Consider the following 12720-nt stretch of genomic DNA (forward strand, 5'->3'; position numbering starts at 1 on the left):
AGAGGCACAGGCGGCTGCCCTCCTGCCATCTCTGTCTATGAGGTGCTTGCTCATACGCTGTGCTCTTGATCCCAGCTCCATGGAACATGCCGTGCTCAGCATCATGCAGGAAGCAAAGTTGTCTAGACATGATTCCTCCCTTCAAAAGCCCACATGTAGTCAGAGTGTCAGGCAGTCAAACTGTGTGGGAGGTCTGGTATGTCCTAGATGTGCAGAACAGAGTCCTAAAGAATGACTGGGATTTTAGTGGGTAAAGGAAGAAGAATGGAAAGGAGATGGTAGAGGCACAGGCGGCCCTAAAGAATGACTGGGATTTTAGTGGGTAAAGGAAGAAGAATGGAAAGGAGATGGTAGAATACAAAAGGGTGGGTCTCCTGCACCTTTGTCTTGCTCTCTGCTGATGTCCCATCACCAGCTCCTTCCATCAGAACATCTGTGCATACATAGAGCCCTGACTGTCCTATTCACACACCCAGAGGGGCTGCCGAAGATGGGCAGGCTGGGTCTCAAAGACTAGCAGAGCTCTCGGGTACTCTTGACAGTCAGATATTTTCAGGAGCTCCTGTGGGGTAAAGAGATGGTCTGGTGGGGCTTGCTCATTAGGGAATTGATCCAAGACCCTTCACTCTGTGGACACACTGGGTGTAGTATCAGGTTTTAAATACTATACTTTAGCAAATCACATAGCAACTGACTGGAAATGAACATATCTGAGGCTTGGAAGAACTGGACTCAACTCCCAGCTCTGCCCCTGAGGGAGTGTGACCTTGAGTGTTTTTCTAAATCTCTAAATGTCCATAATGTGGGTAATGCAGTAATGTCTGCCTTTCCAGATGGGTGTGAGTGTCTAGCTCTGTGAACCCAGGGGCTGGCTGCCCCAGAAGTGTTAAATCTGCATCAAAATGGGGCTCAATTGACCTTGGGAGTGTTACAGTAATTTTCCTCTTCCTTTTAAGAGTTCTGCTTGACATATATTTAATTTTAGTGGATACTTCCATTTGTGGAACCACCCTTAGATTTTTGGACATGCTGGTTAGTTGCTTATCATCTTTGCCACTGTGTACACAGCTTTCAGTTCCTCTGTTGTCTCACAAGTGATGTTCTTCCTCTCTGAATAGAAAGGAGTGTTACTGAATATTTGTAAGACCTTTTTTTTTTTCAGTCCTCAAAACAGTAACTGTATCCCAGATGCTCCCTCCTTTAGGTACTAGGTGTCTGTGCCTGAGAATCGGTGGGTTGTGTCCAGAGGCTTTGGGAAAGGTGCCCAGTGCTCATGGGAGGAGTCCAGAGGGAGAGCCCTGGGAAGGCAGTGGGCAAGGCTGTACCAAGGGGCTTGGCAGGTCCTCACTTGATTTGTCTGTTCTTCAGGTTGCTGTATAAAGCTATCGACTCAAATGGAGAGAACGTCGGCCCAGTCTACAACTACCGCGTAGAGATCTCCATCTTCTTCATCATCTACATCATCATTGTAGCTTTCTTCATGATGAACATCTTTGTGGGCTTTGTCATCGTTACATTTCAGGAGCAGGGGGAAAAAGAGTATAAGAACTGTGAACTGGACAAGAATCAGGTTAAAGTCACACCCCGTTTGGAGTGCCTTCTCTTTTGACTGCCTAACCCCATGACCAGAGAAGGGCACCCACCTGCTGGCTATCCCTGAGGCCCGGGCCCTGTTCAGAGCATGCTTTGGCCAGTTTGAGCCATCACTGCTGAGAGTCAGGTTCCCAGATAAAGACCAGAAGAGATGTTGTAATTAAGGAATCCATCCTCACATCTGTTGGTGTGAAATCAAAGAACGCTTAGGCCACCATCTGTGGTTGTGACTACAGTGATGGCTCAGAATCTCATGCGGAGGCCAGGAGCTAGAAGACACTTAAACGTGTATAGTCCCTACTGAGAGAGAGTCTTTAATGTCTGTGCAGGGCACAGTTTCACAACCTCACTGCTGCTGACATTTTAGGCTGCCTAATTCTTTGTTGTGTTTCTGGTGCTGTGTGTGATACTCAGTAGCACTCTTGACCTCTACCCACCAGATGCCAGTAGCACCCCCAGCCCTTAGTAAGGATGATTGAAACCTCTTCAGACACTGCCAAATGTCTGGTTGAGAATGGCTGATGTAGGAGGAAGTGCCCTATACCACCACAGGGGAGTCGGTAACTTTAAATCTGGGGCTAAGATCATACCATCACTGTCCTTTATCTGCTACCTTGTTTTAGCCAATCTGAAAGAGGTAGGGTGTTTGGCTGTGGTTACAAGGTGAAACGAAGGAGCTGGGAGTCCTGCACTCTCCCACATCTTTTCTGAGACCTTGGTGCTTCCTGCTCTCTCTGGGGTGTGTTATCTCTAAACTGAGAGCATTTCTGAGTTGCTCTTTAGAGATTCCTTTCAGCCCTAAAAGAGTCTGGGAGATAAAGATTCTGTTCTGGGAGTTTCCCCCAGGTCCTCTATCAGCAGCATCTCTGTTTTGATGACGATGTAGTAAGCAAGAATGATCTAGCAGTGTGGGCTTCCTGAGGGGAAGTGGCCAAGGCATGATGAGGCAGTCTGTCCCATAGCTGCTGTTCCCACCGGGGGACATGTGAGGACATGCTGGCTTGATTTGGAGGAAGATTTTCCTTCATTTGTGGGGGTGTTCCTGCAGACTCCACCAGTGACAGTCCAAGGGCAGCCTGGCCCAGGCCTTTGCTCACCCAAGGAAGACAGGTGTCAGGGTAAGGCCCAGGCTGGCCAGGCAGTCAAAATTGGGTTTTTTTGTTTGTTTTTTTTTAATTTTTTTTTATTTCAACTTATTACTTTGAAGGGTTTTTTTTAATTTTTTTTTTATTACTTCTTCCTCCTGTAGTGTTTTCTTGCCCCCCATGTAGTTGGGATCACAAGGTCCGGCTGTCTTGTTGTCCTGTTGTTGTTGTAGAGACGGGGTCTCACTCTGGCTCACTCTGGCTCAGGGGGGTCTTCAGCTGGTCTGGAACCTGTGAGCACAGGTGATCCACCCGCCTTGGCCTCCCACAGTGCTGGGACAACAGGCGTGAGCCACCACGCCCGGCCGGCAGTCAGAATTGTTGAAATGTTTTAGCACCTGAGGTCCAGAACAGGCTATAATCTGGGGTTCCTGGGGTCAGCACAGCACCGGGGCCCAGACAGAGGGACCCTGTCTAAAGTCTGCATACAGAGTTAAACCAGAAGAGTGGGACAGATCTAGGGCCATGATGCTGAGGTTAAGGTGCTCAGGGCTGGAGTCTCCCCCTGGGCTTGCTACAGAGGGTGGACCAGCCTCAGTCCCATAGAGAGTGGGGAAGACAGTGCTCTGGCTGGACACTGGCCAGAGTTCAGTCCAGCTGTCATTACTGAGCACATCCTAGAGGGTCTGACACCCAACACGAGGAGCTCCCAAGCCCCTGAACCTCCCAGATAGACATGCAGGTAGCTTGTTAATGTACTGTCTGGGTCCATGCTGGAACAGTCAGCAGGCTGCCAGTCTCAGTGAGTGAGCCCAGCCCCTGGTTCTTAAGGATTTCTGTGCCTGTTGTTACTTAGCTTCCTCTCCTGGAGGCAGTGTGGGCAGGAGAATTGTGGACACGGTCTGCTGATAGAGGAAAGTCCTCACTTCTCTGCTTACCTATGCACTGCAGGACCCCAGGGAAGAAAGCTTAAAGCTTTGAACTTTAGTCTTTTTAAATAAGCAAAATAGAAACCAAATGGGTGTCCTGCTTAACCCGAGGCAGAGAAGGCATGGGAGGGCCCCTCGGTGACTCCAAGTGGTGCCAGTGGCAGGGCGTGGGCTTGCCTGCAGTCACTACCACCACTGGTTCTCATCCCCTCCCAGGAGGTGCTGAGTTAATCCTGAGAGCAGATGACCACACTGCTTCTTTTCCATGAAGTGCTCAGAACCCCCTTTCGCCCTTTTGTGCCGTTACAGCGTCAGTGTGTTGAATACGCCTTGAAAGCTCGTCCCTTGCGGAGATACATCCCCAAAAACCCCTACCAGTACAAGTTCTGGTACGTGGTGAACTCTTCGCCTTTCGAATACATGATGTTTGTCCTCATCATGCTCAACACACTCTGCTTGGCCATGCAGGTAAAAATGGAGACAGCCATGGGGATCAAGTCTGAGCATTCTGCACAGCCCTGTACTCCAAATCCTGAGGGTGGAAAGTACCCCCTCACAAGAGGATGGGTTTCATTTTCTGATGAATCTGGGCTGTAGTGTAGCCAGAGTTCCATTCTGGCCAATAATCATCACTGTAGGAATTTAAGACCACTCTTTTGTTTTAAGAGACTGCACAGCATGATGGCAGGTAACATTTTCTTGGAGCCTGGGTGTGGCCTTCAACTTGATAAACATGTACTTTGGGCCTCCTGTGGCCCATAGTATTGTCTGGCTGCTAACTGGGTTACCATCTGAGAACATTAAAATCTGATTAGAGCACCATAGGAGGTAAGGACTAAAGCTCTGGAGTTGAACAGCAATTTCAATCCTGATCTTGCTCTTTGCCAGCTGGATAACCTTAAGAAAGTTAAATTCTCTGAAGCCTTTCTTCATTGGTGAGCTGTGGAAATCTGTCATACCTACCTGGGAGATAAGGTTTATGCTAGGTCATTCTTGTCAGGCACTCTGAGCTGAGTCACACAGTAATACCCAGTGTTAGAAAATAAAACATAAGTCACATTCCTGTCCTCACAAGCCTCTCAGTATGGTAGTGGGGAATTTTCTAGTTCATGACATATTATGTTTGACCTGAATTATAGCTACTCGTTGCTTACATTTGGGGCAAAGAATAGAATTCGTTTTAATTGGCCAATTCAGATTACAGTGTGGTATTAACAGTGAACATTTTCAGAAGTTATGTGGTCTGGTAGATACTGTATTAAGACAGGAAGCAGAGACCAGGGTCTGGATCCAGTTTTTGCACTGACTTTAGGAACTTGAGCCAATCTGGAAAGTGAGTCTAAAGAGAGGGATAAATTTTCTGGCAGCCTTCTTCATTTAAGAATTCTTTATGAATGAAAAGGACCTTATGCTGATGAGGGGGAAGGATTATATAAATTCAAGGTAACACCACCTTTTATTAAACATACATCTACATGGCTTACAATTTATCCCTAACCAAGTTCTACCTTTGCTCATAAGAATTTTGGTGGTTTCTGCATTCTACTTTGGTCAAGGCCCTGAATATAGACCCTGCCAGAAGAAAGGGTGAATTCTCTTTCTCCTGAGCAGAGGAAATGGATATGTTTTTCCTCTTCATCATTCAATCATCCTCATCTTGTCACGGAACCCTGCACTTTGTGGGAGTTTACCCCTGTGACATTGCAGTGTCAGTCAAGGGGGAGTCATTGGGAGAGGGTGCCCACGGGGGCACACAGAGCCAGGAGCCTTTGCCTGTGAGTAGGTGTAATTATGGTTGAGTCTCTGAGAGCTGCCCCTCTGTCTCCGTCCACAGCACTACGAGCAGTCTAAGATGTTCAATGATGCCATGGACATTCTGAACATGGTCTTCACTGGGGTGTTCACCGTTGAGATGGTTTTGAAAGTCATTGCATTTAAGCCTAAGGTGAGTTGCTGAAGCCACTTTTCAAAGACTGTTGCTGAATCACCCCAGAGAAGCACCCACTTCCTGTTAATCTAGTGTTTTTGAGTGATGTTAAATTGTCTGGCTGCTAACTGGGTTACCACCTGAGAACATTAAAATCTGATTAGAGCATCTGTATACACATGCAAAAATGAAACTGGGAACACAAAACTCATGAAAACAATTCTGAGAAAACAAAGAAAGAAGGAGAGATTTGGGAACTTAGAGACTGGAGGTTGTTCTGAAACTGGATTTTGTGTTTCTAGAATAGCACGAATCATGCTGTCTCAGGTAAACCTGCCTCGTTACTTGAGCTTTTGGAAAAACGTTTGAACATAACCCATCAGAAAGAATTTGACCCTGATTTTACTTTCAGATTTCTAGCATGAAGACTTTGGTTTTATTTGTTCTGGTCTACAGCATCCTTTTTTACCTTTTATGGAAAGCTCAGAAACCAGCCACAGACCTCTCACAACCATACCATCTTTTGTTTGCTTGATTTAGAAAAATTTCACTTGACTTTAAGATAAAACAAGGCACAAAATGTGTTGAACGGTGCTGGCAACTCAGCGTGCTCTGCCTCCTTTGGGAGGGAGTGGATCCAGCTCCCTGCAGTCAGTGGCTATAGTAGAAGGGGCAGTATTGTCAGTGCTGGAGTTCTGAAGGGACAGTAACTGCACAGTTCTGCAGCTGGCTGGACTCAGATCCCTGCTCTGCCACTTGCTAGCTTACATGACTCACTTGCACCGTGCCTGCTGTCCTCATCCACAAAATAAGGATGCTTATGGCCCTATTTCATGGGATGGTTGTGAGAAGTCAAGAATTACTATAGACACAGTGCGAAAAATCATGCCTTGTGTGCAGTGCCATACTGCGGACAGGTGTCAGCCAGTGCTGCTGTCACCACCACCACCACCATCAAGCTGCAGTGTTCCCTCATTCTAAATCCATAGGCAGAAGAGCCATCCCAGCTGACCTGTGGGACATTCAGCCCTCAGTTTCTTTCCTAGCACAGCCCCCAACTCTCAGTTAGGGAGTGCCAGAGTCTAGCAACCCAGTTATCTGTGATCTGTGTGTAAGGTATCTGATGAAACTGGTTCTAATAAGACATGGCTAACAAAGTGATGGTTTCACGTACTCCATAGTTATGTGAAATTCTAATTCCAAACTATTCCTTTCTTTGATTTGAATTAATCTTTGTGCAATCTTTATCAGATCTTTGTGGACCAAAAAGAAAGGACTTTTGTAAGTGATTAATTGGGGTGATTGCAGTGGGGTCAAATTTGGCACCTTATGCATGGCCAGACGTTACCTTACTGTGACTTGTCCACATCTACATACATAAACATTTCTTCCTCTTGCAAATTCATCTTAATTTCCTTTGAGATTTTGGTTTGCTTCCCTCTCACCTTTACATCTTTGAACAATATTTGTCTGAACTGATGGAAAAGGTTGCAAAGTCAGAACATCAAAAGTACTTAAGAAATGCAACATGGGACATATCTGTGGGACATTTCCCAGATAGCTGGAGATGAAGTTCTGAAGCTTTTGAAAGCTTGTTCCAGGCTGAGGAGAAAGCACATACACCCGCTGTGTATGTGTGTGTGTGTGTGAGAACATGTGTGCACACATAAAATTGTGTGTGTGTGTGTGTGTGTGTGCTCACACCCTCTGGCAGCTCTTAGCACATTGACAGCCTTAGTGCACCACTTTGCCCAGTAAATTTCCAAACCTGGGAGGAGAGTGCAGTGGCGTGTAAACAGACGGGTGATACTAAAGGGAAATGAGTAGCTAATTTATAATCAGTACTGATAGATCAGAGTTTTAAAATGGGTGATTTCCGCTAGAAATTGTGCTGCTTTTCAGTCTTGCTCAGCAAGACAGTTTCATAGCATAAGCCTTAGATTATAACAGGGAGGACTTTGAAAACAGAAGCAGCAACAGTTTCCCTGTACCCAAAAGGTACTGTCACTGTGTTCACCAAAGCCAGGAAGGGAGATTTTATATTATCTCATGCCTGAACAAGTAAGAGAATCAGTTCACTGAAAGGCAATGCTCTCCCTAAAACTTTTCCTACCCTTTCTCTCTCTTTAGTGTCTTCAGTGTTAAACCCATCCAGGCAAGTGGTCTTTCACAAAGAAGCCAGGGAGGCCCTTCCTTTCTGGTTGGTGGAGTAGCCTGGCTGAGGAACAAGGTGGTCAGAGGAGCAGGGGGATTGATATTGCAAGGAAATGGCCACAGGGGACATGAGTCTCATTTCAGGAGAGTGTCTGTCTCTTGTGAGGAGCTTGGTGGTAGGGTCCCGTGGGGAAGGCATCTCCACAGTGCGGCATACCTTCCAGGAGGACTAGTCAGCATCTTGTTAGGAGACACAGGGTTGCAGTTGTTTTGTAACACAAATACAGAAAGTGAAATGAGACAGAATCCTTCCTGGCAGATGAGAAGGCATTTTAGGAGGCAAGGGTTAACAAAAGTCAAGAAGCCTGACCCGAAGGACTTCTTTTAAATTAGGTAACCTGACTGAGAAGGGGGGCCTCCTGAGAGTAAGTGCAGTCAGCGGGAAATGGTCCCTGGCCACGCAACGTGAGGCCACCCAGCATCTACAAGCAGGAAGGAACGAGGTGGAAAGCCCAGACCTTGGAGCATCCATGGTGGAGGAGGGGTCTCCCTGCATAGGAAGAGTTGTCCCTGAGCACTGGTCAGGCAGGTTGGAAGGTGATGAGAAGCCATGGAGCAAAAGAAAGGGGAAAGTGAGCAGGTGGTTCAGTTTATTATCTCGATTTCCCCAAGGAAAATCCACCAGTTTGCATTGCCTGGGTTTAGGGTCTTCAAAAGTACATCATGATTTAGGCAAGACACGAGCCACATTTCCCTGGCCCTCCTTCCTTCAGTGCACCCAGGGAAAGCTGCTGGAATTCTCCGATGAATTCTCTTCCTCCAAAAAAAGAGATTTACAAAGAAGGGCCTTCTCCAAGCCACTGGCCCCAGCAGATGAAAAAAGCACCTCTGTGGGGCCAGAAGGACCCTGTCTGTCTAGGCCTTCTTCTCTGTGCTTCTGATGTCACCCTCTGGGTGTTTTGTCCAGGATGGGTTCTAGGCTAGGCCACCTGCTGTAGTTGTGGGCTTCTCTCCAGTGAGTTCCAAAGTCTTAGTCCTTAAAGTGTTTCAATCTTTATTCTACCCTGAAAATGTTTGATTTACATTGCTCACCACTTGAGCTTGGAGAAAATAAAGCAAAAGTAGGTTTGAGGAAAAAAGAAAGGATTTTAGTGCTGTCATCATGCTTCTGTGCAGAGCTGAAATGCAGTGGGCACTCCCTGCTAGGGTCCCTGGCCAGAAGAGGGCTTCTTAATAAAGCAGTCTTCCTGGTGTTTATTCTCTATCTGCTGGAAAGAAAATTTGATACTGTCTTTTCGGTTCTCCAGTGATCGCATCTATTCTGAAAGATTTATTTTTAATATCTAATGAAGCTTGAAATATTGTTGTCTTTAGACTTTATATTGGGCTTCTTACTGGCCTCCATCCTCTCGCTCTATCCCTTCAATGCCAAGATTTCCCGGCACTATCTCCTGGTCCTTTTCTCACCCTGTAAGATGCTACATGCCAGGGCTCAGTGGCACCTCTGGGACACCCAAACCTGCTCTACCCCACTCTCTCCTAAGCCACTGTGCTTGCCTCTAAGTGTTCTCCCTGCCTTTGGCTTCCCATTCATCTGCCACACACTTCCTCTATCAGTCCAAAGCTGACCAGGCCACTCTTCCAATGAAATTCTGGCACCAGCCACCTACTGCTTGAGAAAAAATACAGTCTTAATATTCAAAGTCCTCCATGAAATACTGTCTCCTTTCCTGCCATTCCCTCTCTGCCTTTCTTCTTCCCCACCCATTCCTGAGATTTAACATGCTAGACCTTACTATGCTCACATGCCTGTGTCTGGAAGCCCTCTCTGAAATGTCACCTCTGTGACCACCATCCTCACCAACCCAGCCAGAGTCAGCCCTCCCTTGGCACATGGACCTATTAGGTGCTAACCCTGCATCAATATTACCAACACAGCTCCATTATCTGCCTCTGCATTTGCTGAAAAGGAGCTTCTTGAGGTCGCAGGCTGAGTCTTCAGTCTTTAGTTCCGTTGAGTTTCACATGATCCCTGCCACATGGTGTTTATGCAGTGAAGATTGATAGAATGTAGAAAGGAATAAATGGATGAGCCTATAGATGCAGCCTCTGGGCATAAGATGACATTTGCTTTTCTTTTTTTTATTGTTGGGAATTCATTGGAGGTACAAGAAACCAGGTCACATTGGTTGAATTTGTTAGGTAAAGTCCTTCTTATAATTGTGCCTTGCCCCCAAAATGTGTGTCCCACACTGAGGCCCCACCCCTCCCTCCATCCCTCTGTCTGCTCTTCCTTTCCTCCACCCCCATCCCTCCTTCTCTGCATTTGCTTTTCTGTCACAGGACATTTGAATAGAGCAGAGTGCCCACATGTTTTCCTTTGGGCCCCAACTTTATCTTTGGAAAGGCTTATGCTGGTTAGAAGCCTGTCAGTTATAATTTCTACCAAAAGTTGGCACTGTGAGTCATCACTTAGGTCTAATTCTTCCCAAATAATTCCTGTCAGAAACCAATAAGTGATCTGGCTGCCATGGTCAACAATATAAGGCAAGTGATTTGTATAGGGCTCTAGGTCTGCAGACAAGAGTGAATTTAGGCAGCATAAGAACCTGGCTTTGGATTGCTTTTCTTATTTCCTGTTTGCAACCGTTCCATATATGTTGCCCTCTCACCATGCCAAGCCTATGCTATATCTTGGCTAGATGGCCAGAAATAGGAAAGGGTACAGCTCTGCCTTCTAGGAGCCCACTGTCGGGCAAGAAACAGACATTGGCAGACAGTGAGAAAATAGGGTTTTTAGGAATATCAGAGCTCCCTGGCCCAAAGGCCCACATTAGTCTGGTTGATGATTTTACCTTTTAGAGTCAGAAATGTTTCTAAGTAATAGACATTATTGCACATGACTGACTTGCTTGGTCTTTTCAAACAGGTGGAACTGGACCAGGAAAAAGAAATAGATTGCTGGTTCTACTTGAGAGGCCCTGACTTCAGAATTCAGCTATAGAACATGTCATCCTGGGCCAAGAGCAGAGAGCATGGCTATGGGCCCATGCCTTACCTCTGTTACAAGCACCATTGTGTCTTTGGTGGGGAAGGGGTGGGGAAACTGAATCATTCAGCTTGACAGTGAGTTAAGGAATAGGAGGCTACTAAACAGGGAAGCAGTATGTGGGAGGAAAGGGAGGGCTGACATTTTCTGCCTCCCTGGAGGCTTGTCAAAGCCACCTGGTCAAAGCCTGTGATTCCAACCACCTGCACTAACTCAAGCCTCCTGTTGCTTAGATTAGGGGTGTCAGCCTTCTGTCCATGAACTATTAGGGTTTGGGCAAAATTTTTTGAGTGTGGGGAGTTTTCTAGAGTTGATGAGACTGTCAAACAGTTCCAGGATCCAAAAGAATCATTAGCCCTTATGGTGTTCATTTAAAGGGGTCTTATCCACCACAGTGCACCAGATTGAGAATAGCTTATAGCTCATGGATTTACCCAAATGTTGGAAGGCTGATCATTCTGCAGACAGAGAGGAGCTATTCAGGAGTAAATTCCCAAAGCAGGTGAGAAGGGCTTGACAGTGGGTGTGGCCTCTGAGGAATGTTGTAAAGTAACAGGAGAGAAATGAGCATGTGGCAGCCACGTGGCAGGGCAGCCACAGAAGTAAAGGAAGGGGCCTTGATCTTCACTGCTCTGAGTACTCCGGAGCTCTGGTTGCTACTCATGGACAAGTGTTTGCTCAAGGCATAAATTTCCCCCCAGAGGAGAGGGCAAGGATCAGTGTACTCTCTTTAGCTTTTGAATTGCTGTTAGTCCGTGAGGAAAAGGCCAGGCTTTGCTACTCCAGGTATACCCTCTGGCATGGCTGCCAGCCAGAGGGCTGCTTGTTACCCACTGGCAACAGCATAAAGAATTTAGAAGCCGGCCCAGCCTGCTTGCTGATTCAGCCAGCCTCTTGTTAGGACAGTTCCTTGATGAAGAAAACACTGGGTCCTGTTCTTTATCTCACCTTTCAGGTTAAGCATCACTAGTCTAGATCTCAATGGCTGCCTATCTCTCTTCAGTTTTGTTGACCGAGAACCATGTGTTCAGGAGAAGAAAAGCTAGAAGGTATAATATAATAAGCTATGGCATTTTTAAAGTAGACTTTCTCATTAGACTTTTATACACAGATCATCCAGTTGGGTTCAGGTTAAATCCTTTTGTCGACTTTTAGACTGCTGAGGGAAGAGGGATCTGGGAAGGAGGCATTCCATGAGGGTGAAATGAGAGAGGGGCACTGTGGTTGTAAGGTGAGGGAGAGGGGTTAAAAAGTCATGAGAGAGCTGGGCATGGTGGCCTGTGCCTATGATCTCAGTGACTCAGAAGCTGAGGCAGGAGGATCACTTGAACTCAGGCTGGAGTGCAGGATACCATCCTAGCTTACTGTGACCTCAAATGCCTGGTCTCAAGCAATCCTCCTGCCTTAGCTTCCCAAGTAGCTGGGACTACAGGTGTGCATCCCTATGCCTAGTTAATTTTTTTATAGAGATGGGATATTACTGTGTTGCCCAGGATAATCTTAAACTCCTGGCCTCAAGCAATCCTGCCTTGACCTCTGAAAGTGCTTACCCCAGAGGTAAGCCACCATGCCTGGCCAACTCCATCTCTAAACAAAAAAAAAAAAAAAAAAAAGAAGAAAAAGAAAAAAAATCAGTTATAAATCACAGCTCTTAGTTAGGGATATCTTAGATAATTTAAGATGAAATTTAAAAAGCAAAACATCAGTCAGTGTAATAGCTCCTCTATGTATCTGGAGAGTTTAACAGTAACTAAAATGAATGTCCCTACTGCAGTTATTAGGACAGTCAACATGTCCACATTTTCTGTAGTGTTGCAAAAGACTGTGGCACTAAGTGGCTTCCTCTGGGTTTGCATTTAATCACAAACTCCTAGACCTGACACTTCAAAGTGCCTTCTGTTCTGTTTTCCTTAATATAGCACTGAATGTACCTAGTCATAAGCATGCTGGACCCCTTTTTATATAGTTAGTACCTGAATTTTT

General features: G+C 46.1%; 1 protein-coding gene across 4 annotated transcripts in view; it reads left to right on the forward strand.

The window, feature by feature from the left end:
• The window catches only part of CACNA1D (calcium voltage-gated channel subunit alpha1 D), a 347874-nt gene that overhangs the window by 285287 nt on the left and 49867 nt on the right, over positions 1-12720 (forward strand). For all 4 annotated transcript variants that reach the window (XM_003789390.2, XM_003789392.2, XM_003789391.2 and 1 more), the window contains 3 exons: positions 1369-1570; positions 3917-4075; positions 5442-5552. In XM_003789390.2, the coding sequence (XP_003789438.1) occupies positions 1369-1570; positions 3917-4075; positions 5442-5552 (472 nt within the window). The remainder of the gene's footprint in view (positions 1-1368; positions 1571-3916; positions 4076-5441; positions 5553-12720) is intronic.

This window comes from Otolemur garnettii, unplaced genomic scaffold (assembly GCF_000181295.1).
Source record: "Otolemur garnettii isolate 467f Iridium unplaced genomic scaffold, OtoGar3 scaffold00032, whole genome shotgun sequence".
Lineage (NCBI taxonomy): Eukaryota > Metazoa > Chordata > Mammalia > Primates > Galagidae > Otolemur > Otolemur garnettii.